General features: G+C 50.2%; 1 protein-coding gene across 9 annotated transcripts in view; it reads left to right on the forward strand.

The window, feature by feature from the left end:
- Window positions 1-26560, forward strand: part of TDRD6 (tudor domain containing 6) — a 2207410-nt gene that overhangs the window by 1441755 nt on the left and 739095 nt on the right. For all 9 annotated transcript variants that reach the window (XM_085610557.1, XM_085610549.1, XM_085610550.1 and 6 more), the window contains one exon: window positions 15444-15554. In XM_085610557.1, the coding sequence (XP_085466683.1) occupies window positions 15444-15554 (111 nt within the window). The remainder of the gene's footprint in view (window positions 1-15443; window positions 15555-26560) is intronic.

The raw sequence follows: 26560 nt of genomic DNA on the forward strand, positions 1-26560 counted from the left end.
GCGTCTCTCCAGGGATGGGGAGCTCATGTACTCAATTACACAGTGCAGGGACTATGGACAATACAACAAAAGAAGATGCACATCAACCTTCTAGAACTGATGGCAATCTTCCTGGCAATGAAAGCCTTCAAGGTACACTTGTGCAACAAAGTCGTGTTGATCCGGACGGACAACATGACTGCCATGTACTACATACAGAAGCAGGGAGGAACACACACTCCACAGTTGTCTCATCTGGCTCAGAGCATGTGGAAGTGGGCCATTCAGAGGAACATATTCCTCATGGCGGAACACCTCCCCGGCAAGGACAACCAGATGGCGGATCTGCTCAGCAGACACAGCCACCAGATGCACGAGTGGGAGCTACACATCAGTACTCCAACCGTACTTCCAACAGTGGGGTCATCCAGAGATAGACCTATTCGCGACAAGTGAAAACGCAAAATGCCAAAGCTTTGCCGCCAGGTTCCCACATCCACAGTCACAGGGCAATGCGATATGGATGAATTGGTCCGGCAGATTTGCGTCCGCTTTTCCCCCAGCGCCGTTTATACCGCTGGTGGCACGCAAACTGCGACAACACTCACTGACACTCATCCTGGTTGCTCCCACATGGGCACGCCAGCCATGGTACACCACCTTTCTGGAACTTTCCGTGGTGCCGCATCAAAGGCTGCGGATCAAACCCGCGCATTTGACGCAGAACCATGGAGAAATTCAGCACCCAGATCCACAACAGCTGAACCTGGCAATCTGGCTCCTGAAGTCCTAGAGTTTGGCTACCTAAACCTGCCACCTGATTGTATGGAGATCATTAAGGAAGCTAGGAGACCCACTACCAGAGCTTGCTATGCAGCCAAATGGAAGAGGTTTGTCATTTATTGCAATAACAATGACATTAACCCGCTAGACGCATCCATTCAAAACATAATCTGTTACCTCTTACACCTATACCGATGCAATCTGGCCTACACCTCAATACGTATCCATTTAACCGCAATAGCAGCCTATCTCCAAAACAGGCAGCACCTCTCTATATTCAGAGTGCCTGCCATCAAAGCCTTCTTGGAGGGACTTAAACGAGTAATTTCCCCAAGACACCCACCAGCACCAGTGTGGAACCTCAACTTGGTCCTCACCCGACTGATGGGTCCACCCTTCGAACCTCTCCACTCATGTGAGATTCAATTCCTCACCTGGAAAGTAGCTTTCCTAGTCGCAATCACTTCGTTGAGAAGAGTTAGTGAACTCCAGGTACTAACCATTCAAGAGCCATTCATACAGGTTCACGCAAACAGGGTCGTACTACGTACCAACCCCAAATTCATGCCTAAAGTAATATCGCAGTTCCACATGAATCAAACGATTGAGCTGCCTGTTTTCTTTCAGAATCCACAAAATGTCGCTGAAAGAATGCTCCATACACTAGACGTCAAAAGAGCCCTCATGTACTATATAGACAGAACTAAAAGCTTTAGGAAGACAAAACAACTTTTCGTTGCCTTTTCCCCACAACACAAAGGCAACGCCATCTCCAAAGCAGGTATAGCCAGATGGATCGTTAAATGTATTCAAATTTGCTATCAAAAGGCTAAACGCACATTAACGATTCCCCCACAAACCCACTCAACACGTAAGTTAGGGGCCTCCATGGCTTTCCTGGGAAACATTCCTTTACATGATATATGTAGAGCAGCCACATGGTCCTCTATACATACATTTACCAAACACTATTGTGTAGATGTACACTCAAAACAGCAGGCAGCTGTAGGACAGGCTGTTCTCAAAACTCTTTTTCAGACCGCTGCAGCTGGCACTGGTAGCCGCCGCTAATGGGAGGTACTGCTATGTATTCTATGCACAGATATGAATTCAGCAGCCCACATGCCTCGAACTGAATATGCTACTTACCAGTATGCATCTGTTCTTGGCATGTAGGGCTGCTGACATTCATATCGCCCACCCTCCTCCCCGGAGCCTGTAGCAGCTGCAGCTCTCAGAATTACTGTATAGCATGGTCATCACTTTCTGTATCTACTCCATCACTGCCACAATGGCGAAAAACAATCTGAGGATGGAGAGGATGCCCATGCGCACTGTGGTCCAGGGGAGGAGTCACCTATCTCAGGATACTTCGAAGGCTCTTCCAGGACAACAACGTGCAAACATCCGGACCCAACACTAGGCGGCGATCTATGCACAGATATGAATGTCGCATGCAAAAACAACAATTGATGGACAGAATGCAGAACAATGTCATACATTCACCCCAGTACAGAGATCTGGGCCTAAATCCATCGTTTTTTTGCTCACCATGCCATTCCAGTTTGAACCCAGCCATATGCAAATCAGTCTTGACCCTGTGCCCCATGGGAACAGTCCAGCCCGAACTGCCAAGCCAGGTCCTCCCTGGACTGGAAACAAGCATCCTAGGAACGGTTTCGGGCTTTCAGCCCTCGTCAGCCAGGATAGCCTGATTCCAGTGGCATGGAGAGCAAGGGACTCACGTCTGAGCATACCCTTCCCACTCGGGGTGACAAATGCAAAAACAACAATTGATGGACAGAATGCAGAACAATGTCATACATTCACCCCAGTACAGAGATCTGGGCCTAAATCCATCGTTTTTTTGCTCACCATGCCATTCCAGTTTGAACCCAGCCATATGCAAATCAGTCTTGACCCTGTGCCCCATGGGAACAGTCCAGCCCGAACTGCCAAGCCAGGTCCTCCCTGGACTGGAAACAAGCATCCTAGGACCGGTTTCGGGCTTTCAGCCCTCGTCAGCCAGGATAGCCTGATTCCAGTGGCATGGAGAGCAAGGGACTCACGTCTGAGCATACCCTTCCCACTCGGGGTGACAAATGCATAAACAACAATTGATGGACAGAATGCAGAACAATGTCATACATTCACCCCAGTACAGAGATCTGGGCCTAAATCCATCGTTTTTTTGCTCACCATGCCATTCCAGTTTGAACCCAGCCATATGCAAATCAGTCTTGACCCTGTGCCCCATGGGAACAGTCCAGCCCGAACTGCCAAGCCAGGTCCTCCCTGGACTGGAAACAAGCATCCTAGGACCGGTTTCGGGCTTTCAGCCCTCGTCAGCCAGGATAGCCTGATTCCAGTGGCATGGAGAGCAAGGGACTCACGTCTGAGCATACCCTTCCCACTCGGGAGTTCGGGCTGGACTGTTCCCATGAGGCACAGGGTCAAGACTGATTTGCATATGGCCATGTCTGAACTGGGGTGGCGTAGTGGGCAAAAGAACGATGGATTTAACCCAGATCTCTTGACTGGGGGAGAATGTCTGCATTGTCAGCATTCCGTCCATCATTTGTTTGTTGTAACGCTTTTCGCCCTAAGTGGGATGGGTATTTCCAGACGTGGGACCCGTGCTCACTACGCCACTGGAGTCAAGCTATCCTGGCTGATGACGGCTGATAGCCAGAAACCGGTCCTAGGATGCTTGATTCCGGTCCAGGGAAGACATGGCTTGGCAGTTCGGGCTGGACTGTTCCCATGAGGCACAGGGTCAAGACTGATTTGCATATGGCCATGTCTAAACTGGGGTGGCGTAGTGGGCAAAAGAAAGATGGATTTAACCCAGATCTCTTGACTGGGGGAGAATCTCTGCATTGTCAGCATTCCGTCCATCATTTGTTTGTTGTAACGCTTTTCGCCCTAAGTGGGATGGGTATTCCCAGACGTGGGACCAGTGCTCACTACGCCACTGGAGTCAAGCTATCCTGGCTGATGACGGCTGATAGCCAGAAACCGGTCCAAGGATGCTTGATTCCGGTCCAGGGAAGACATGGCTTGGCAGTTCGGGCTGGACTGTTCCCATGAGGCACAGGGTCAAGACTGATTTGCATATGGCCATGTCTGAACTGGGGTGGCGTAGTGGGCAAAAGAACGATGGATTTAACCCAGATCTCTTGACTGGGGGAGAATGTCTGCATTGTCAGCATTCCGTCCATCATTTGTTTGTTGTAACGCTTTTCGCCCTAAGTGGGATGGGTATTCCCAGACGTGGGACCCGTGCTCACTACGCCACTGGAGTCAAGCTATCCTGGCTGATGACGGCTGATAGCCAGAAACCGGTCCTAGGATGCTTGATTCCGGTCCAGGGAAGACATGGCTTGGCAGTTCGGGCTGGACTGTTCCCATGAGGCACAGGGTCAAGACTGATTTGCATATGGCCATGTCTGAACTGGGGTGGCGTAGTGGGCAAAAGAACGATGGATTTAACCCAGATCTCTTGACTGGGGGAGAATGTCTGCATTGTCAGCATTCCGTCCATCATTTGTTTGTTGTAACGCTTTTCGCCCTAAGTGGGATGGGTATTCCCAGACGTGGGACCCGTGCTCACTACGCCACTGGAGTCAAGCTATCCTGGCTGATGACGGCTGATAGCCAGAAACCGGTCCTAGGATGCTTGATTCCGGTCCAGGGAAGACATGGCTTGGCAGTTCGGGCTGGACTGTTCCCATGAGGCACAGGGTCAAGACTGATTTGCATATGGCCATGTCTGAACTGGGGTGGCGTAGTGGGCAAAAGAACGATGGATTTAACCCAGATCTCTTGACTGGGGGAGAATGTCTGCATTGTCAGCATTCCGTCCATCATTTGTTTGTTGTAACGCAGATATGAATGTCAGCAGCCCTACATGCCAAGAACAGATGCATACTGGTACGTAGCATATTCAATATAGCCTACCATATACTCTTAAAGTACCTTATAATCTTAAACGGTTATGGTAACTATGGTTTGGCTTTATCAAAACATGTCGTGTAAGGTGTCTAACACTTTGGAATAATACCCCCATCCCATTTCTGGTGATGAGGATATTATCCCTCCCTTCTAGAGGGAGAAGACATGTTGTAACCTACTTACCCGGTTAAAGTTAACCAGAGCCCCAGCATCACAAAATGGATGCTGCTGCCACGACACAAGTCTGACCTCCTGCTGCTGGGAGTAATCACGGCAAGGGAGGCTTGAACAATAGGTTTCCTGCCTTGGGAGGTGCGAGCACCACCCCAGACAGGCCTTAGTGTATTGGGGCAGGGAGGGATGAAAGAAACGAGACACTGCCTGGGGCACACAAGGTGTCCCATTCATAGTCCAGTTCAAACCGGTGCTGGGGCACTCCAGCCCCAGTCCTGGCGCGAAACTGGACAAAGGGAAGGGGGTGTAACTACCCCCCTCCCAGGTCCCAACCATAAGGCGTGACCTAGCAGGTAACCCAGCCCCCCAGATTTGGATAAGAGTGGTAGCTGGGCCCCAGGAGATTAGATTATCCTGAACCTGCAACTTGAACAGAAACACTGGACCTTCGACATTCGACGAAAGAAGAAGACTGAAGAATCTCCCTTGTGGCCAAGGAGTGGCTACCCTGTGCAAACAGGCACCCTCAAGAGACTACCCTTTGCTTTGCTGAAGTTCTACGAAGGACCGACTGCAGAGCCCGACCAGAGCCTTGACTTCCAGACTTCTCCGACCCTGAGCCACATCCACAGCCGAGCTGAGATCCGTGGAGGCGACGAGAGACGTGGGACCGGCTACCTGGGAAAAGTGGCGAGTATCTTCCAGCGCAGCTTCTGAGGTACCCTCGAAGTTGTGCACCGGGGATTGAGAAGCCCCAACCCCAAGCACCATCTGCACCGAAGATCAGCCCCCCACACTCCACGAGTCCTGCGTGGGGCCCTTCTGCATTTCCCTGCTTGCCGCGTCTGTACGGTTGCTTGCCCGTTGGCTAGCGGCCTTTGTGACGACACACCTTTAAATCTTCACTGCTGGTTTGGCTCCTCCAGACTGGCTCCCGCTTCTCTGCAAAAGAGAAGCACCCCAGACCTTCCTGGTCTGCACCAAAAGCAAGTCCTCCATTCTTCGTGGGTTCCGCTTGCCAAGGCTTGGTGAGTCCTAGTTCGACTTAGACACCGCCGACAGCAAGAGCCGTCGTGGGACAGCTCGCCTCCTGGTCCTGGTCGTCCTCGACGCCTCCTGGTACCCGTGGCTGCTGCGACAAGCTTCACCCTTCAACTGCAATCTTCACGACATCGCCTGGTTCCTTCCTGGTTCCACGTGGTCACTGGCTAGTGACCTTGACTCTGTCCCTTCTGCTTGCAGGTACCCTTCCTTCTTGATCCCGGCCTTGGGATCCACCGGACACTCTGCACTGACTGCCTGTCAGCAACTTTCCTTCAGGCATTCATAGAAGTCCACGACGAAACCAGACGCAAGTTCACACCTATGCACCCGCAGCCTGTGGGCTAGGTAACTTGGGTACTTCGGTGCTCACAAGGGTAGTGACTATCCTAGGGTCTAGTTTCTGAGTCTCGACTTCCTAGTTGCTCCAGAAGTGTCCTAAAACTGCTTATTTCAGAACTGTACTATTTCTATCGATTATACGTATTACGCGTGCGTGTTTCCACTCTGCACCTGAATCCCGTGGGCCTCCCACTTCCTAACTGTTGGTATGTAGAGTAGCCCCAGCGATTGCCTAGGCCTAGGCCTATCCTGTGTTCGTGACAGTGGTCCTTGTACCACTTACTTAGTATATGGTTTGCGTGGCCCCTAGGGCCTAACTGTATTACTTACCTGTGTGACTTAAGGTATGCTTAAATAAGACTGTGTTGTACTTACCTCGAATCTCATAAACAGTGCTGAGGGTTTGACTAGAATAAATACACTTTATTTTATATATATATCTGTTGTGGTGTCCTTTCATTTGGTATTCAAGGGATTATATATGGTATCACAGCTGGCTTCACATGCCATTCAGAGTTTAGCCTAAGACTGCTCTTGTCCATGCTACCACTAGGATAGCTGGTCTATAAGGTTGACTTTACAACCAATCACCATAAGGGTTGTTTGGACTGATATAAGGTGTACACTAGAACTAGTGACATCATACATCAGGCCAACTTCTCACACCACCCTCAGAGGAACGCTCATCTACAGAACCCCGGGCCCGTACACACAATTCAGCTAAACCATCGCCGACTTAATCAGCCCACACGCCCTGGCCTCACCAGAATAGATCCTCCTAGGGGACCTGAACTTCCACCTGGAGAAAAACAACGTCAGCAACACCACCACCTTGCTCGCCAACCTCGGACTCAAACAACTGGTGAACACCCCCACCCACCTCGCTGGCCACACACTCGACCCCATCTTCTCCGCCAGCAACCACGTCTCCTTCAGCCACTCCACCGGACTACACTGGACCGACCACAGATGCATCCACTTCACCTTCAAAAAGAATACATCACACCACCGCACGCAACAAATCCCCCGTAGATGCTGGAGAAAAATCACCACAGACCAGCTCCTTTCATCACTAAGCCAGAACCCGCCAGCCGACACTGCTGACACCAACGACGCAGCCCACAACCTCGCACAGTGGGTCACCAACTGCGCCAACGACCTCGCTCTGCAGAAGAACCCCCCCCAGGCAAGACAGGCAACAGGAAAACCTCATGGTTCACAGACGCCCTCAAAGACTCGAAGAAATCCTGCTGAACCCTCTAAAAAAAAACTGGCGCCACGAACGGACAACAGAAAACCTGACAGCCCTCAAGAACGCCTTTCGCAAACACCACCAGCTGATCCGCACCACCAAAAGGGCATCGTTCAAAGAGCGGCTAGACAACAACACCCACAACAGCAAGGAACTCTTCAGCATCGTCAAAGAGCTCTTCAACCCCAGCGCCGGCAACAACGACATCACACCATCGCAAGACCTCTGCAACTCCCTCGCCACGTTCTTCCACCGCAAGATCGCAGATATACATGACAGCTTCGGACCCCAGACTCCGCCTCCAGCCACTGAAGCAACGACCCCCACCTCCACCCTCAGCGCCTGGACCCCCATCAGCACTGAAGACACCACCCACGTCATGAACACCATCCACTCTGGCTCCCCCTCTGACCCTTGCCCCCATCATATCTTCAACAAAGCCGACATCATAATCGCACCCCACCTCCGGAACGTCATAAACCACTCCCTCACGTCAGCCACCTTCCCTGAGAGCTGGAAGCACACAGAAATAAACGCCCTTCTGAAGAAACCCACAGCGGACCCCAAAGACCTCAAGAACTTCCGCCCCATCTCTCTCCTTCCCTTCCCTGCTAAAGTCATCGAGGAGACTGTCAATAAACAGCTGACTGCTTTCCTCGAGGCAAACAACTCGCTCGACCTGTCCCAGTCCGGATTTTGAGCCAACCACAGCACCGAGACCGCCCTCATCGCAGCCACCGACGACATCAGGACCCTGATGGACAACGGAGAAACAACCGCTCTCATCCTCCTAGACCGCTCGGCAGCCTTTGACACCGTATGCCACCGCACCCTAACAACCCGCCTCCTCAACACTAGGATCCAAGATAAGGCCCTGGACTGGATCACCTCGTTCCTCTCCGACAGAACCCAGAGAGTCCGCCTCCCTCCCTTCCGCTCAGCGGCCAACGAGATCATCTGTGGAGTACCCCAAGGCTCCTCGCTCAGCCCTACCCTCTTCAATATCTACATGAGCCCCCTCGCCGTCATCGCACGCAAACACAACATCCGCCTCTCGTTCTACATCCCTACCCGCCAGCTCCGCTCCACCAGCCTCGCCCTCGCCACCGTCCCACAAATTCGCAGAACCACCACCGGAGGAAGATCGTTCTCCTACCTGGCAGCCAAAACATGGAACTCCCTCCCCGCGCACCTACGACTGACCCAGGACTATCTCACCTTCAGAAAACACCTCAAGATCTGGCTATTCGAGCAGTAGCGACACCCCCCCTCCCTTCAGCGCCTTGAGACCCTCACGGGTGAGTAGCGCGCTCTATAAATGTATGTATTGATTGATTGACTGGTCTACCACCTGTTGTGTATGTATCGCATGATAGTGTCCAAACAGCGTGTTCCGAAGAGGTGGCCTGGAGCATTGCATACAGTGAGGTTAATGTCGGGGGCTCTAGTGGGTAAGCCGGGGTATTGTCACGCACACCTTGCCTGAGTCTCACCTAGAGAAACAAGTCTAGTGGCGAGGATGGTGTTATGAAATATTTGTTCTATTGTGCGAAACTTCCCATTATGATACAAGTTTTCCCAGCATGTAATGTTAGTCTTCGCCATGACTTTCCTAAACCCTGTCTCCTGAAGCAACTGTATACGGGGGTGATACATCACCGGGAGTAGTGGATAGTAAAGCATAAGGGCCTGTATTAGTTTCATAATACGCCTCCAGGCAATCGCTGTACATGTGACCGTCATGGTGTCTTTGTCCCGGGGCTAGGGGACACTGCATATCATACCTGCCAAGGGAATGGGATCTGAGAGCCATTGCTCCACTGCTACTTGTGGCATGTATCTGAGTGGGTGAAACCAATAGTGAGCTTGTGCGCTTATGTAGTATAGTTCAATGATTGGGGCATCAAACCCACCCTGTGAGTAAGGGCTGGTAATCACGTCCCATTGTAGTTGTGGCTGTTTGCCCCCTCCCCGCCTGTTAATCTAATCATTTCAGAATGCAAAGCAGTGAAAAAATGCCTTGCTTGCCTGGGTAATACGGAATGTTCATAAATACGTATAGTAATTGTGGGAGAACTGTAGGAAGGTGGATATCTGACTATGGTTACCCCCAACTTTTTGCCTAGTGTCTAGCTGGTTTTTCGACTTAGTTGGCCTGAGATCCTGCCATTCAGGGTCTCAGGCTGTCTGCTCTCCCTTTAAAATGGACTCCATGTACCCTAGGTACATACCCAATTGGTAAGGATCACCTTATTGGACCCTGTACAGTGTGCCCTAGGTACCCAGGGCATAGGTGTACCCTAGGCCTCCCAGGGGCTGCAGCATGTATTATGCCACCCCTGGCCTGGCCTTCCAATCAGACACAACTGGCTCATCACTCAGCTGGGGCAAGGTCGTGTAATCACCCCTTGCTTAGATATAGTATACCTATATCTACCTTTAAAATAGACACATGTGTACCTATCAGCCACTCCTATGGCAGGCCTTAACAATCCTGGAGGCAGAGTGCTTGGTAACATGTGAGATGGTGCTATAGCATGAGCTGAGCCTGTCTGCAGCTTTCGGAACCATGTCCTTATAGCTGTTCTATGATATAGCCTACCATATACTCTTAAAGTGCCTTATAATCTTAAACGGTTATGGTAACTATGGTTTGGCTTTATCAAAACATGTCGTGTAAGGTGTCTAACACTTTGGAATAATACCCACATACCATTTCTGGCCATGAGGATATTATTCCTCCCTTCTAGAGGGAGAAGACATGTTGTAACCTACTTACCCGGTTAAAGTTAACCAGAGCCCCAGCATCACAAAATGGATGCTGCTGCCACAGACATAAGTCTGGCCTCCTGCTGCTGGGAGTCCTTCCAGCGAGGGAGGCTTGGACAATAGGTTTCCTGCCTTGGGAGGTGCGAGCACCACCCTAGACAGGATTTAGTGTATTGGGGCAGGGAGGGTTGAATGAAACTAGACACTGCCTGGGGCACACAAGGTGTCCCATGCATAGTCCAGTTCAAACCGGCGCTGGGGCACTTAACCCCCGGCTCTGGCGCGAAACTGGACAAAGGAAAGGGGGTGTAACCACTCCCCTTCCTGGTCCCACCCATAGGAGGGACCTTGCAGGTAGCCCAGCCCACTAGCCCAGTATATCAGTAGGTAGCTGAGCCCTGCTAAATTAGATTAACCTGAATCTGCAACTTGAAAGAAGACTGAAGAAATCTCCCTTGTGGCCAAGGAGTGACCACCCTGGGCAACCAGGCACCATCCAGCGACTGCTGCTTGCTTTGCAACTGATCCTACGAGGGACGACTGCAGAGACTGACCAGCTCCGAGACTTCCAGACACCTCTGAACCAGATCCACATCTACAGCGAAGCTGAGACCCGTGGAGGCGACTAGGGACCGGCGACTTGGGAAAAGTGGCTAGTACCTGACTAGCGCGACTTCCGAGGCTCCCTCGAGGCTGTGCTTGGGGAATTGAGAAGCCCCCATCCCGAGCACCATCTGCAAAGAAGATAAGCTCCCCACACTTCACGTGTTCTGCGTGGGGCCCTTCTGCACCTGAGTTGCTCGACGTGTTGTCGGGTGTATTGATAGAAAGTCCGGATCCCCAGGCGCCACCCTATACCTTCTTGCCACCTGTCTAGAAACCGCTGGAGAAGAAAGAGGTTTCCGCCATATATCCAAAACAGGCTCCAAGATGGCCTCATTAAAGGGCAGTAAAGGCTCTGAAGTGGTCGTAGGAGAGTGCAGAACCTCCGTCAACAAGTTCGATTTATACTCTGCCGTGGGCAACTGTAAATCTAACAGCTCTGCAGCCTTTTTGATCACAGTATGGTATGGAGCCAATTCCTGAGGCGGAGAGGATCTTGCCGATGTCTGCTCCCATTCTGGGGTAGTGTCCAGGCCACTAGCCTCTTGTATGCCCTCAAAATCATCAGAGGATGTGTCCACCTCACCTTCCTCTACCTCTTCTCTGTACCTTCCTTCTTCCAATACTCTCTGGGCCTCCCTTCTCGATCGAATCCGAGGATCCGGTGTCGTCGACGTCGTACGCGGCGTCGGTGGAGCCAGAGGTGTTGGAGTCGGCGGCGCCGGACTCGGCGCCGATGGAGTCGGCAGCGGCGTCGAGGAAGGCTCTGAAGTCTGACGGTCCATCCGAAGTCGTGTCGGATCCCCAGACGGCGCCGGAAACTGCCACGAAGGCGCCATCGGCAGAAAGGGCAGGAAGGGGGCCTGAGCATAATGCTGCGGCACCCCCAACGTATAAGCCATAGGGCCCACGGGACCAGTTGGTGCTCCGGATGGGAAGGCGGCCCTATTGAAAATACCATACATGGCATTCAAGAACTGAGATGAATTAGTACCTGGAACAGGAAACTGAGGATAAGGCACTGACCCTGTATCCCTCTGCGGAATACTTGGCTGCGGCGCCGTAGTGTCCTACACCGGAGCCATAGATTCTTCCAGCGCTGGAGTCGGTTCCTCCTCTCGTTCCTGATCCGAAACAGGCACCTGATCCGGAGACAATGCCGGGGACGGCGCCGGGGACTGCGCCGGTGAATGCGCCGGTGAATGCGCCAGACCCCGCTTCGGCGACGGAGAATCTCTGGGAAGCCTTAGAGGGAGAAGAAGGTGAAATGTCCTTACTCCGACGCCGAGGTGAAGTCGACCTAGACTTCCTGCTCTTCGAGGACCGGCGTCGTGAAGAGTGTTTCCTCTTCTTATGATGTCTTCTTGACTTCGACCTCGAAGACGACGACTCCAGCCTCGACTTCTTTCTTTCTCCCTCTCTTCTCCTTACCAATCTTCGCCATAAACAATTTGGCCTTCCTTTCCTTCAAAGCTTTAGGGTTCATTCTCCTACAGCATTCACAGTCTTCGACATCGTGGTCCGAAGAGAGACACCACAATCAGCCTTCATGTGGATCCGTCATGGACATATGTCCGCCACATTCCCTACAGGGCTTAAAGCCCCACTTCCTCGTCGAAGACATCACCGGATTTTACAACAGAAACACCTTAACACTACAAAGTAGCAGGAGTACTGGAAAAAACCGTTGCGCGTCGACGGCGCGGAAAAAAGGGAACTGACGTCATCACGCCGACGTGGGACTCTTATGGCTCCGGTGACGTCATACGGAGTCGCGAGCGGAGCCGATGTATTATGACGTCGCCCACGTCGATGTGGAGTGCTGGGGAAGAAAAAATCCATGGAATGCTGGCGCAGGGGATATTCACAAGGTGAGGAATCCACAGGCAGATACTGTATCCACCAGAAAAAGCGTTACCGAAGGTAGGTAACTTGTTCATCTGAGACGCTAGAGTAATTCTGTGTGTAATGCTCGCAACGCTGCCAGATGTTGTGAACCACTGCCTGTTGCCTCTCGCTCATGCCGCAATAACAGACTCTATCTTTGTAAGGGAAGCGGACAGCTATTTATGAACATTCCACTTGGCTTCCATGCAGTGCCCTCTAATAGTTAAATGAATACTTCCCATTCTACTAAGGCACTGCTGGCCATGTCTTCATTCAATTCAAAGTATGCTAGAGTTGCCATCCCCAGAGACGAGCGGAAAGCAGGGTCCTCCAGTGCCGCCGTTTGGAGTCTCCACGTGGGTATCGGGGGGATGGGGGTCTGCTTTCCAGCTCAGCTGCAACCATAGGGGATTATAATTGGAATGTGTTCGGCCTAGGTTCTCTATTTTGCTAACTAGCAGAAAGGGTGACTGCGAGCCCACAACTGTGTCCAGGCGCACATGAAGCCCGTGTACTGTGGAATAATATGAATAGACCCGTGCCCCAGGGTTGAAGTTATGCCATATATCTATTAGCGTCAAATGTGTGAGCCAGTCTGTAAGGGCCTGCGCTTTGGATGTGGTAGGGGTTCTATTGAGGGGTGGGAATGACATATCAAGGTCTACGTTGAGCACTGAGTTGAAGTCTCCTCCCACCAACCACAGGACCCCATTCCATTGAGCTAGTATCCCTGACAGGCGTACAAGAAAGGAGGGTTGGTCTATATTTGTGGCGTAGATGGAACCTAGCAATATTGTTTGGCCGTTTAACCTCCCTTTCACAAAGGTGTATCTACCCTCTGCATCTATAATGTCTCCCTCGTGCACAAACGGCCCTCCTGCTCTTATCCATACCAGTGTGCCCCGTGCGTGTGCTAAGTAGGTGGTGCCGAATACCTGGCCTCTCCACCCCCTGCGCAGCCTTTACAACTCAGTGTGTGACATGTGTGTTTCCTGTAACAAGGTGATACCAGTCATTTGGCGCCGCAGGTATGAGAATTTCGAGTACCTGCGCGTGGGTGGGTGCATGCCGCGTATGTTCCACGTGAGTATATTAACTTGCATCATTACTGACTATTACGTCTCATAGGGGGGCTTGTGACGAGCAACGTGATGCTAAATTGCGGGGATCCGGGACTGGCGTTGCTGAACCAAAAGCATAAGATTAAACCGTAACATGTACAACTATTGGGGGAGAACTCTACGAATAGTTCCGTTCAAACTTTACGCCCCTCTTGGTTCACTCATGGAAGTGAACGAATGTCTGGAGGTGGGTGAAAGCTCATGTTTAAAATGTATTAACTTTCACAGATGGTAAAGTAGCAATATGATCTAATGTACTAAAGTCAAACACAAGTGTTGACGAAATAACCTGCTTTGGTGTGAAAGACAATGTGTCATATTTTATTTGACATTTGCTGTATCAGCCTATTGATGCCTCCGCTTGTTCTGTGATTTGCATCCCCAGGCAAGCTCCTGGCTCGGTTGGGACTTTGCTCTCTAAATCTGCTGGCTCTCCCACCTCCAGTCCTTACAGCAGTTAACTAGGATGCTTCAGGGGCTGCATCTGGTTTCTCCCCCAGTGAATATACAGTTTATGCATTGTAGTTGCATTTGTGTAGCACATCACACCCTTGATGGAATCCTTCAGTCCTCTCCATGGACGAGGTGCCCGCTATTCCCTTAGTTGTGGTTAGTCCGGAGATTGTGTATAGTGTGGCCTATGTGACATTGGTTTTATGCATAAGGACCTGAGGTGTGTTTCTTAAATGGCCACCGTGGAGTGGAGCAAAAAGGAGATAGCTATGCTTATATTTCTAAATACTGTTGTTGTTTGGTAGAGTGGGAGTGTACACTGTGACCTATGTGGGAGTTGTTTTGGTGTTGTGCTTGATGTCTAGCGGGTGGTTTTACTGCTGTGGTCTTGTAGCAGCAGATAATTATGGAGTGGTGTAAAGAGGAGGAAGGGATACATTTACTTATGCATTTAGCTACCATTTTAGTCTGCTGGACCTTAATCAACTGAGACGTGACCTTCAATGTTTTCTCTAAGCTTACGCCACTGCTTCACACCCTTTTTTATGCAGTGGAGAAGAGAGGTAGAGAGTGGCATCGTAACCTAAACCCTGCCAATCCACCCCCGCTGCTCGCAGTCATTTTTCCCCAGAACACCTCCCCTCGCTACCTGCCATAGGCGGCAATCTGAGGGATAGCCTGGGCTCCAGAAGCTCTAGCTACGCCACTGGTTACCAGTCCCCATTCCTGATGCAAATTCAGAGAGCAAAATGGCTAGCTCTACCCACGCAGTTGAAGGTATTTACTGGTCCACACAAATGTAAAATGGCAACATTCTAAAAAATAGTGATAGGCACGAAAATGATAGTATTTGTTTGTACTATGCCCAAAATGTGATTGAACTTTACTTGCCATTTTTCCCATGATTATCAGTCATCCGTGATCTATATTTCGAGATCACTTTCTAGTACACTGTTGATTGTGGAAAGGTGGAATATTAAATAACTGATGATGCCTTATTTGAACTGTATTTGTTTTCTTTCGGATTCAGCTTCAGTTTTTTCGGCCTTATGCTTTTTGTGTTAATGTTTTTCTTGGATTTTCAGGACCTCTGCCTCAAAATCGAATTGGCTTGAGAGCTGAAAATCAGAGAAAGCTTCTGTGTACCTGTCTAGAAGAACCATATGGCAACACAGACACTAGTTCATTTGTCCCAGGTGAAAGTTAGTTTTAAAATGATGATGATGAACGTTACCAATTTAATTTGGATTGTCATATTTTTCTCCCATCATGAAACTTTTTTTTAACTCCTTAACATTTCTTCAGTGTTAGGATGGGTATGCATGTGTAGAATGACTAACTATAGATGCACGCAGTCTGTAAACTCTGACCTCTAATGATGTACTTGGATGTTTGCATGTTGTTTTTCTCTGAAGAATAAGGAAAGTAAAAAAATCAATGCAGTGTGCAAAAGGGTAGCTGTAGGGGCTGCACAGCCACGAGTTGGCATACAGTCAACTCTGTTGCACTCCTTTCCCATTACAACAGTTCCCAGGGGGAGAAGATGTAGGAGCTGGTACAGTATCGTCCATTTGAGAACAGGAAAGGGACAAAGAGATAGTACTGGAACACAACACGAACACCATCATTCACTGTGTGCTTGACACTTTTGACACATCCTCTAAAGGCAATAGCACCAGCATCCTTCTTAGACACCATGCTATGCTACACACTGCATTCAACTGAAGTCCAGCAGCTTCTCCTCAATCTCCTATTCGATGGGGATCATCTCCTCAGCAGCCCAGATTGATGATATGCATGAGAAAGTGATTGGTCTTGCCATGTCTGGGTGTGCCCTTGAAGCTTTAGTTGAGAGGCTCCTTTTACAAGAAGCAACCCATGATGGGAGCCAAAGCCACGTCACCCGAGCTGCCGCAGTCTTACCATAGACAGCAGCAAATATCCGGCAAGCTGGGAGAAGTTATTACAGGGGTTCATACTTGGCTAAACGAGCCAAGGGTAGAAGAGGCTTTGATGAAGGCGTTTCCACTTCCAAACAGTGACTTGCCCCCACTATCCACAGATCAAGCTTCACTCGCTGGCAGTGCAGAATACAAGGTTTCCTCTCTTACCAGGAAGGAAACACATCAGATCAGTAGGTTTTATGGGTGGTTTGCGATGGCTATTGCCTAGAATGTTTGATACCCCCAACAATCAATTCCACACTCCTATCTTTAGCAGAGACCATCTTTGCCTGTTAGAGGAAGTATAAGCGCTCCTTGAGAAGGGTGTAAGGAAGAGAGTGCCTCCACACCACCAAGGAAAGGCGTCTACTCTCCATACTCCCTTATTTCCAAACGGGGTGGCTCTCACGGGCCCATGCTGGACCTCCGGCTCTAAACAAATGCATCCTGTCAGAGCATTTTCATATGACTTCTGTGTGGGATGTTTAAATGAATGTCTTCTCCCTCAAGTAGACCTACTTCACATAACCATCAACACTGCTCATCATCGGTATCTTTGCGGTAAGTAGCCATCACTACTAATTTAAAGTATTTCCTTTTGGGGTCACCACGGCTCGAGGGGTGTTCACAAATTGCATAACAGTGGCTCCCACACTTCTGCGAATGGACGGGGGAGGGACTCATCTTTCCCGATCTTGATGATTCACTCATGAAGAGTGGTGGCAGACAGCAATATCTAGCCCAAATGCAAGCATCATTTACCCTATTCCACAGCCCGGGGTTCACCATATGCACCACCAAGTTACACCTTGAACCCCAGCGGATCCAGCCTTTCCTGAGACTTGTGTTGAACGCAGTTACAGTAAAAGTCTACCACAACGAACACAGTGTTTGGGCTGAAAAAGAGGCAGCAGCTGCTGAAATGCAATTGTCAACTTAGAACAGTAATGCTTCTGTTAGGAATGATTGGCTCATGTATTGCTGTTGTACCCACGCCAGGCTCCACATGCGTCCCATACAAGAGTCCCTTGTTGTGCAGTGTTCACAGGTAGAGGGTCACTGGGGAGATCTAGTGGTAAAGAGCAGTGCTTACTGCTCTTTGCATTGGTAGAACAGCAGCAACCTGTTGCAGGGCAGGCCTTTCTTACACCCCGTTCCTCATGTGACCATTAACGTGGATGCCTCTCGCACGCTTGTGTGAGCACTACAATGCATGACCACACATGGTTGTTTACCCACTCAACACAAGGACTACGGCATCAATTACTTGGAGCTTCTAGCCTTACACTTTCTCCAGGTCATTCGACCAACATGTATAACGTACAGAAATTGGGCGGCACACACTCTTCCCCAGCTCCTACCACTAGCTGAGGCGATCTGGCATTGGGTGATTCATCTAGAATATACATCTTAGTAAAACCTATTCGAATGGAAGACAGCAACTTTGCAGTCCACAAGCGGAAACTCCAGTTATTTCCAGCATTGGGGCATCTTGCAAATAGACCTGTTTGCCTCCCCAAAAATGCATCATGCCTAAACTTCTCCTTCAGGCACACACAGTTAAGACATGAGTAATGTATAACGGATGTATTGGTCAGTGATTTGTGCCTACACTTTTCCCTCTCTTCAACTCCTCTTGTATGTGGTGAGGAAAGTGAATGAGACAAGCCTCACTAACACATTTTTCTGGTGTCTCCCACCTGGGTCAGACAGCCCTGCATCTCCGTGCTCCTGGAAATCTCGGTTAACATCCACTCGAGGCTTCCCCTCAGGCTGGACCTTCTCACACAGAGGAAGCCAGATCCCAAACAGCTCAGCTGAGAGTGATGGCATCTAAGGCCTTGGAGTTTCGCTATCTGACTCTCCCCCAGGCATGCATGACTGTTCTGGTGCAAGTATGCAAACTCTTTACATAGGCATGTTACGCCTCAAAGTGGAACATATTTATCCACTATTTTAATTCCAAAGACCTGGATCCCTTAAAGCAGCGGTCCGAGGTCCCTAAGGGGAAGGGAGGGTCCACAAGGCCTACTCAGGGGTCCTTGACTGTTAAAAAGAAAAAGCAGAAAAGTGGAAACTGCCCATATTTGATTGTGAATTAAACTAAGTACATTAGTATTTGAGCATTTGTTTGTTGTATTCTTGCTTTTTTTGTGCGTATTATTTTGAGTTTCAAATCCTAAAAATAACTTGGACTGGGGATGCACAGCTTACATTAATGACTCCAGTAAATATTCTTGGATTCCATTAATGATTCAGTGGGGGTCCATAGAAGTAAAAAATAAAAAAACGATGCCTTCAAGTCTAATGTCTAGGACTTTATCAACTATCTTTTACTCCCGCAGAAATAGGACACCTACACCTCAATATGCCTGCATCTAACTGCTGCTGCAGCTTATATGCTAAACAGGGATCATTAATGCTTACCTTTAGGACTTCAGCAGTAGAGGCTTTGATGGGAGTTTTTTAAGAGTGTTGTACCTTCCAGAGTACCCCCTGCCTCCATGTGGAACTGTAACGTAGTCCTCACAAGGATCATGTGGCCACCCATTAAAGCTCTACATTTGTGTCCCCTACAGTTCCTCTTCTGGAAGGTGGCCTTCCTGGTGGATGTTCCTTCCTCAGACGCATTGGTGAATTGCAAGCTCTCACCCCACAAGACCCTTCATTTAGGTTCACAAAGACAGTTGTTCGCAGAAGCAATCCCAAGTTTCTCCCTGGGTGTCACCCTTCCACCTTAACCAGACTCTAGAGTTCCCAGTATTATCTAGTACTGGGGTATCTTTCATAGATTCACATGCAAGAAAATCTGATTCAGGCATGTGAATCTATGAAAGATACCAATACTGTATAACTGTAGTTACAGGTAAGTAACGTGTTTCTCTTTTCACAGCCAGATTCAGTGGAGGATGGAGGTCTAGGCACATTGGATATCAAGAGTTTTTTAGTATTACAAGATGGGACCAAGCCCGTTTTAGTCTTTATAAACTCACAGAAGGGCCACCTCATTTCTAAAGCTGATATAATAAGATGGATGTTCAAGTGTCTGCAAACCTCCTAAAACAAAGCTAAGTCTTACTTATGCTGCCTCAGGCACATGCCACCCATAAAAGGAGAGCTACCATGGTTTTCTTGGTAATATCCCGCTAGTTGTAATCTGCAAAGGGGAAAATTGATCAGCCCCTCACACATTTACCAAGCACTGCTGTGTGCATATCTTGTCCCGCCAGCAGGCTTTGGCAGGCCAGACAATCTTGAGGACTTTGTTCCAGGTATCTGCATCAAAGCAATTGGATCTGCAGGTGCATATTTTACAAATGAAACATGTTACTTACCCTAGAAGTATATGTTCAGAGTATGTAGTACTGTTAATTCCCATGTGCCGTGCTTTTCTCCGGAAGCTTGTGTTGATTGCAGATCTCTTCCTGTTACCTAGATCTGATAGACATCTAGCCGCAGATTCCTTAACTTAGAATATCCCCAGGCGTCAGACTGGATCCGGAAAACTTTTTCTCCAGCAGTACCTCTGCATGCCAGGAAGGGGCGTCACCTGGCTCCGTCCTGACGTCTTCCACGGAAGTGACGTCCATGGAGCCGTATAAAACTCCCTCGGTAGTTCGACATCAGTTTTCTTCTTTTCCGCGTCCCAACGCGGATCCGGAGTTTAGCGGGTTCTCTGGCCTGTTTTGGTGTCAGGCCTTTGCGATTCCTTTTGCTTCTGGAACAGTGTGCCGATGCCTGCGGGCTTCAAATTGTGTGCGTCCTGTTCACGGCAAATGTCTGCAACAGATCCACATGAGATCTGTATGTGGTGCTTGGGCGAGCACCACAGCTCCGTCGAGTGCGACTCCTGTCGGCAGCTGAACCTAAAGTACTGGTGGGAACGTCTGATGAAACTGATGTCATCCCAGTTGTCTCGGTCAGAGTCCTCGCGGCGCAGGCTTCCGTCTCCTGTGGAAGGATCCAAGCGGCGCAATTCTTCCTCCCATGCTGAGGTCTTTGCTCGGGCCAGGTCCCGGAGTCGACACCAGACCGACACAGAGTGGATGAGTCCTCTACGGAGGTAGTCGGCGCCGATCCGACACCCTCCCGACGTCGGTCGACGCCAGCTCCGTCCCCGCTGTTCCTCTGTTGGAGGACGTGAGCACAGTGGGTTCACTGCCCACAGGGCTTTTTCCATGTTCTACTGATTAGGGGCCCATGGGGCACTGGCCGGACCATTTTTCTGCAGGACAACTGTCGTTGGGTGGACAGTTTACCCTGCAGCCGTCTCCAACTGATGACTTGCTGTCTCCCCCTCGGATGGCCACGGAGGCTAACGTAGACTTTGCGATGGCGGTTAGTAGAGCTGCACATATCTTACAAATGCAGCCGCCCTCTGTCTCCCTGCCTTCCGATCCTCTGTAGGATCTTTTCCACCAGGACACGGTGGATTTGGAGCCATTGTTTACTTTTGGCAGGTCATTTTATGATGTCCTTCTGGGGACTTGGGCCAGACCCTCATCGGGGGATCCCGTGGCTCATGCATTTGCGCATCGCCACCGGCCGGCTCCAGATGACCCTGCCTGTTTGTCCCTTCATCCTAGGGCTCAAGGACTTGTAGTCCAAGCTGCGCTTCCTTCCTCTCCTCCACCGTTGTTTCCCCCCACGCGGGAGTCTAGGTGGTTGGAGTCGTGTGGCCGCAATGTTTTTGCATCCACACAACCTGTGCGTTAGCTCGGGCTACTTCTGCTCTCTGGAACTCCGTCGAACTACTCCTTCCCTCTTTACCAGAGGGCCCTCGTGCTGACCTACTCTAGCTTATTAGGGATGGCCGCGACATGGCGCAGTTTTCCGTTTGGATGGCCATGGACACCACTGACTCTGTGGGTCGAGCTATTGCCAGCTCAGTTGCCGTGTGTCGCCATGCGTGGCTACGTGATGGCAGTTTCCTTGACAATGTTCTGGAGCGACCCAGGGATCTGCCCTTTGGGGCCCGTTTGTTTGACGAGCATGCTGACTCGGCGGTCCAGCGTCTCTTCTCAGGCTTTCATTGACTGCTTGGATTTAAGTCCCCTATGGTGGATCTGTATTTTCGTGTGACTGTGTTGTCACTGTTTTTCTGTTTACGTTTCTGGGTTTGAGAGGTTTTTACCAGAAAAATTGTACGGCTGTTCAGCCAGGGAGTTTTTTCCCTTACTTTGGTGCAGCTGGGCCAGCTGTTTTTGGTTCTTTTGACCTCTGCCTATGAGCTTGTCTCAAGAGGTGTCCCTTGCTTTTATAGGGATGTGATGTACCCTATGTGGGGTGTTTGTTTGCTATTGTGTAGCTGCTGCTCCTTGCCAGAGTGTTTTGGAGACTCCTGTGCTATTATATACCCCCCTGTTTTTTTTTCGTGGGTTATGCTGTGGGCATCTCCCCCTTTTACATGCTTCCTGCTGTCAGACTGACGTGAACCTCTCCTGGAGTTTGTCTTGCTGCCTATGTTTGTTCCGTGGCACTCTCAGGTGTCTGTGGACGCAGTTGGCCCCGGTGTATTGTTGGGGCTCTGCTGTTTCCGACTCAGCCCAGAGGGGTTTTGACGACGTCCTGCCTTGCTTGGCTCCTCTTTCTGCCTTCTTTATGCCCTAAGCGCTGTGGGCTGTCTTGGCTCCCCAGACAGGCTCCTGGCTCGGTTGGGACTTGGCTCTCTAAATAAATATGCTGGCTCGCCCACCTCCATTCCTTACAGCACTTAACTGGGATGCTGCAGGTGCTAAATCTGTTTTCTCCCCCTGTGAATATACACTTTATGCATTGTAGTTGCATTGTGTAGCACATCACACCCTTGATGGAACTCTTAAGTCCCCTCCGTGGACGAGGTGCCCGCTACTCCGTCGGTTGTGGTTAGTCCGGAGAATTAATGTGTATAGTGTGGCCTATGTGACATTGGTTTCATGCACAAGGACCTGAGGGGTGTTTCTGATGGATACGTCTGCCAGTGGATTCCTCAACTTGTGAATATTCCCTGTGCCAGCAACATTCGGAAACTTTTGTAGCTCTCCACGCCGCTGAGGAAGACTTCACAGAAGCACGGCTCCGCACATGTCACTGGATCCATAAGAGGACCTCGTCGGCGTGATGCCGTCAGTTCCCTTTCCGCGCCGTCGACGCTAACGGTTTTTTGGGACTCTCCGTAGCTTTGGCTAGTTACTTTGTGTTTCTGCTGGGGATTCTCTTTCTTCTTGCTTCTTGTTTAAAGATGTCGACGAAGAAGTCTGGATTCAAACCGTGTAGAGAGTGCGGTAAGCACATGTCCATCACGGATCCACACGAGGACTGTGTCTGGTGCCCTAACGTCGGATCACGACATCAAGGGATGCTCTTGCTGCTGCAAAATGAATCCTAAGGCCCTGAAAGAAAGAGAAGCTAAGTTGTTTATAGCAAGGATGAAAAAAGAGAAGAGGTTGAAGACGCTTCAGATCGAGGTCGGGGTCGAAGTCGACATCGGGACATGCTTCTAAGTCCAAGAAGCATAAAAAGAAGAAGAGGCATTGCTCTCGACGCCGTTCGGATAAGGAGGCGGCTCCGAGATATACTTCGCCTACTCGACGTCGTAAGGACTATGTTTCTCCCTCTCCTGTCTCTAATCCTGCTTCTCCTGTTTGCCTGACCTCGCCTGCGGCTTCACCGGAACACTCTCCGGCTCCATCACTGATGCCGATGCATTCTCCGGCTCCGGTTGAAACCGCTCCGGCTCCTGATGAGTCTTCGACTCCACTGTCGGCGCCGATTGGCCCGAGTCCGGTTATGCCTCTATCTGAGCCTTATCCCCCGTTTCCAGGCCCGGGATAAGACCCATCGCATTATTTAAATGCAATTTATGGCGTCTTCACGAGAGCGATGTACCCCTCAGGAGCACCTTCAGGTCCCATGGGTCCAATGGCTTTTAATCTGGGGGTTCCTCAAGCCTATGCTCAGGCTCCATTCATACCTTTTTTCCCAGCATCTTCCGGCGCCGAGGACATCGACGCCGCATCCATCTTCTCCGGCTGCTCCTCCGGATCAGTGTTCGACGCCGGCTATGGCTCCGTCTGAGTCGGTTGCGGCGCCGCCGACGCCGGACCTGAGGATTGCGTCCAGGAGAGAAGCACAAAGGGTCCTGGAGGAGCAAAGGTACCAGGTTGAAGAGATGGAAGAGATTACTCCTCCTGCTGATACTCCCTCTAAAGATGTGGCTCCTTACCACACGGTCATTCGGAAAGCAGCAGAGCTTTTGGATTTACAGCTGCCAACTGCTGAATTCAAACCTAACATCCTCACTGAGGTTTTGCATTTTCCCTCCACCGTGACGGAGCCTTTACTTCCATTTAATGAGGCCATCACTGAACGAGTCATGGAGGTATTGCGAAAGCCCTTTTCAGCTCCTTCAGTTTCTAAAACTGTAGCTAGAAGGTACAGGGCTGCTCCAGGTGATCCAGATTTTCTTACCTCCCATCCTGCTCCGGAAAGTCTGTTGGTTCAGGCTGCCTGCTCAGAGGTCTTCCGCGGCCTTTCCACAGGTTTCTAGTGACAGGGATGCTAAAAAGCTCGACCAGTCGGCCAAGAAAGTTTTCTCCTCGGCGAGTATGGCCTTAAAGTCAACAAATGCCACCTGTCTCTTGGGCCGTTATATCCATGCTCTCATGGATTTCGCTAAACAGCTGGCTCCTAAGTTATCTGAGGAGGACAGGCAGAACGTTAATGAAGTGCTGTCAGACACTCAGGCGGCTGTGCGTCAGGTTATCCAGAGTGGCCTGGACACTGCGGACTCTGTCACCAGAATTATGGGCTCCTCAGTCGCCACAAGGAGTGCGTGGCTGAAATCATCTGAGTTCTCCCCTGATGTGCAGGCAACACTACTGGACCTGCCTTTTGACGGTTCTGGGCTGTTTGGTAAAAAGGCTGATGCGGCATTGGAAAGATTCAAGGAAAGCAAAGCCACGGCCAAATCTCTGTGTTTGCAGACTCAGCATAGGGGTTCTTTTAGGAGATAGAGGCTTTGTGAGGTCATCCTTTCGGACCTATAGGCAGCCCCAGCAGCAACAGAATACTCTGTATAAGAGCTACAGGGGCAGAATCAGAGGTCGTGCTTGAGGTCGGCAGCTCTCCTCCTCCTCCTCTTCCTACCTCCCTTCCACCACTGCAAAGCAGCCCTAGATCCACCATTCTGGATCATGGTGGTCCTGTGGGGGGCCGGCTTACCCATTTTCTACAAGATTGGGAATCGGTCACTACAGATATTTGGGTTCTAGATCTTGTAGAAAATGGGTACGTTCTTCACTTTCGGGAATTCCTTCCGAATTACCCTCCTTGCCCAGGTGCTTACTCGGAGGACCACCTTCTTCTCCTGCAGGAGGAAGTCCTTACTTTACTAAAAAAAAAGGTGCGATAGAGGTGGTTCCAGAGCAGGAGAGAGGACCGGTATGCTACTCCCGGTATTTCCTGATTCCGAAAAAGGATGGCAGGCTACGTCCAATCCTGGACCTCAGGATCTTGAACCTTTTTCTGAAACAGGAGAAGTTCAAGATGCTCACCCTTGTGAAGGTTCTTCAAGCGCTACAACAGGAGGACTGGATGGTGTTGATCGACTTGCATGATGCGTATTTCCACATCCCCATCCTGAAGTCGCACAGGAAGTATCTCTGTTTTACTGTAGGGTCACAACATTATCAGTTTGCGGTCCTTCCGTTTGGTCTTACTACTGCACCTCGAGTCTCACCAAGGTGATATCAGTGGTGGCAGCCCATCTCAGAAGATCGGGGATTCCAGTTTCTCGCCATCTGGACGACTGGCTGATCAACGCAGAGTCGCCAGAGAAGGTGCTTCATCATCTGCAAGTTACAACCTGTAGGAGAGTAGGGTCTGCTTTCTATGTTCACCCCCACTTTTTGCTTTTGCTTTACTGATTTTCGACTTAGATGTGGCTGTGGGCCTGCTAATCGGACCCACAGCCCTGCTGTTCTCTCTCTAAATTAATACTATGTACTTTAGGTGCATAACCCATTTGGATAGGATCACCTTATTGGCCCCTGTACAGTGTACCCTAGGTACCCAGGGCATAGGTGTACCCTAGGCCTACCAGGGGCTGCAGCATGTATTATGCCACCCCTGGCCTGGCCTTCCATCTTGACACAACTGGCTGATCACTCAGCTGGGGCAAGGTCGTGTAATCACCCCTTGCTTAGGTGTAGTATTCCTATACCTAACTTACATATAGACACATGTGTACCTATCAGTCACTCCTATGGCAGGCCTTAACAATCCTGGAGGCAGAGTGCTTGGTAACATGTGAGATGGTGCGCTAGCATGAGCTGAGCCTGTCTGCAGCTTTCGGAACCTTGTCCTTATAGCTGTTCTATGATATAGCCTACCATATACTCTTAAAGTGCCTTATAATCTTAGACGGTTATGGTAACTATGGTTTGGCTTTATCAAAACATGTCGTGTAAGGTGTCTAACACTTTGGAATAATACCCCATTCCCATTTCTGGGGATGAGGATATTATCCCTCCCTTCTAGAAGGAGAAGACATGTTGTAACCTACTTACCCGGTTAAAGTTAACCAGAGCCCCAGCATCACAAAATGGATGCTGCTGCCACGACACAAGTCTGACCTCCTGCAGCTGGGAGTGATCCCAGCCAGGGAGGCCTGGACAATAGGTTTCCTGCTTGGGGAGGTGCTAGCACCTCCCCAGACAGCCTTTAGTGTATTGGGGCATGGTGGGCTGAAAGGAATGAGACATGCCTGGGGCACTCAAGGTGTTCCTTGCATAGTCCAGTTCAAACCGGCGCTGGGGCACTCCAGCCCCAGCTCTGGCGCGAAACTGGACAAAGGGAAGTGGGTGTAACCACCCCCTCCCAGGTCCCACCCATAAGGCGTGACCTAGCAGGTATCCCAGCCCCCCAGATTAGTATAAGAGTGGGAGTTGGGCCTCAAGACTTTAGATTATCCTGAACCTGCAAAACTGAACAAACTCTGGACCTTCGACATTCGACGAAAGAAGAAGACTGAAGAATCTTCCTTGTAGCCAAGGAGTGGCTACCCTGTGCAAACAGGCACCATCAAGAGACTACCCTTTGCTTTGCCCACGTTCTACGAGGAACCGACTGCAGAGCCCGACCAGAGCCTTGACTTCCAGACTTCTCCGACCCTGATCCACATCCACAGCAAAGCTGAGATCCGTGGAGGCGACGAGCGACGTGGGACCGGCTACCTGGGAAAAGTGGCTAGTAACTTACAGCGCAGCTTCTGAGGTACC

Source organism: Triturus cristatus, chromosome 6, assembly GCF_964204655.1.
Source record: "Triturus cristatus chromosome 6, aTriCri1.1, whole genome shotgun sequence".
Taxonomy (NCBI): domain Eukaryota; kingdom Metazoa; phylum Chordata; class Amphibia; order Caudata; family Salamandridae; genus Triturus; species Triturus cristatus.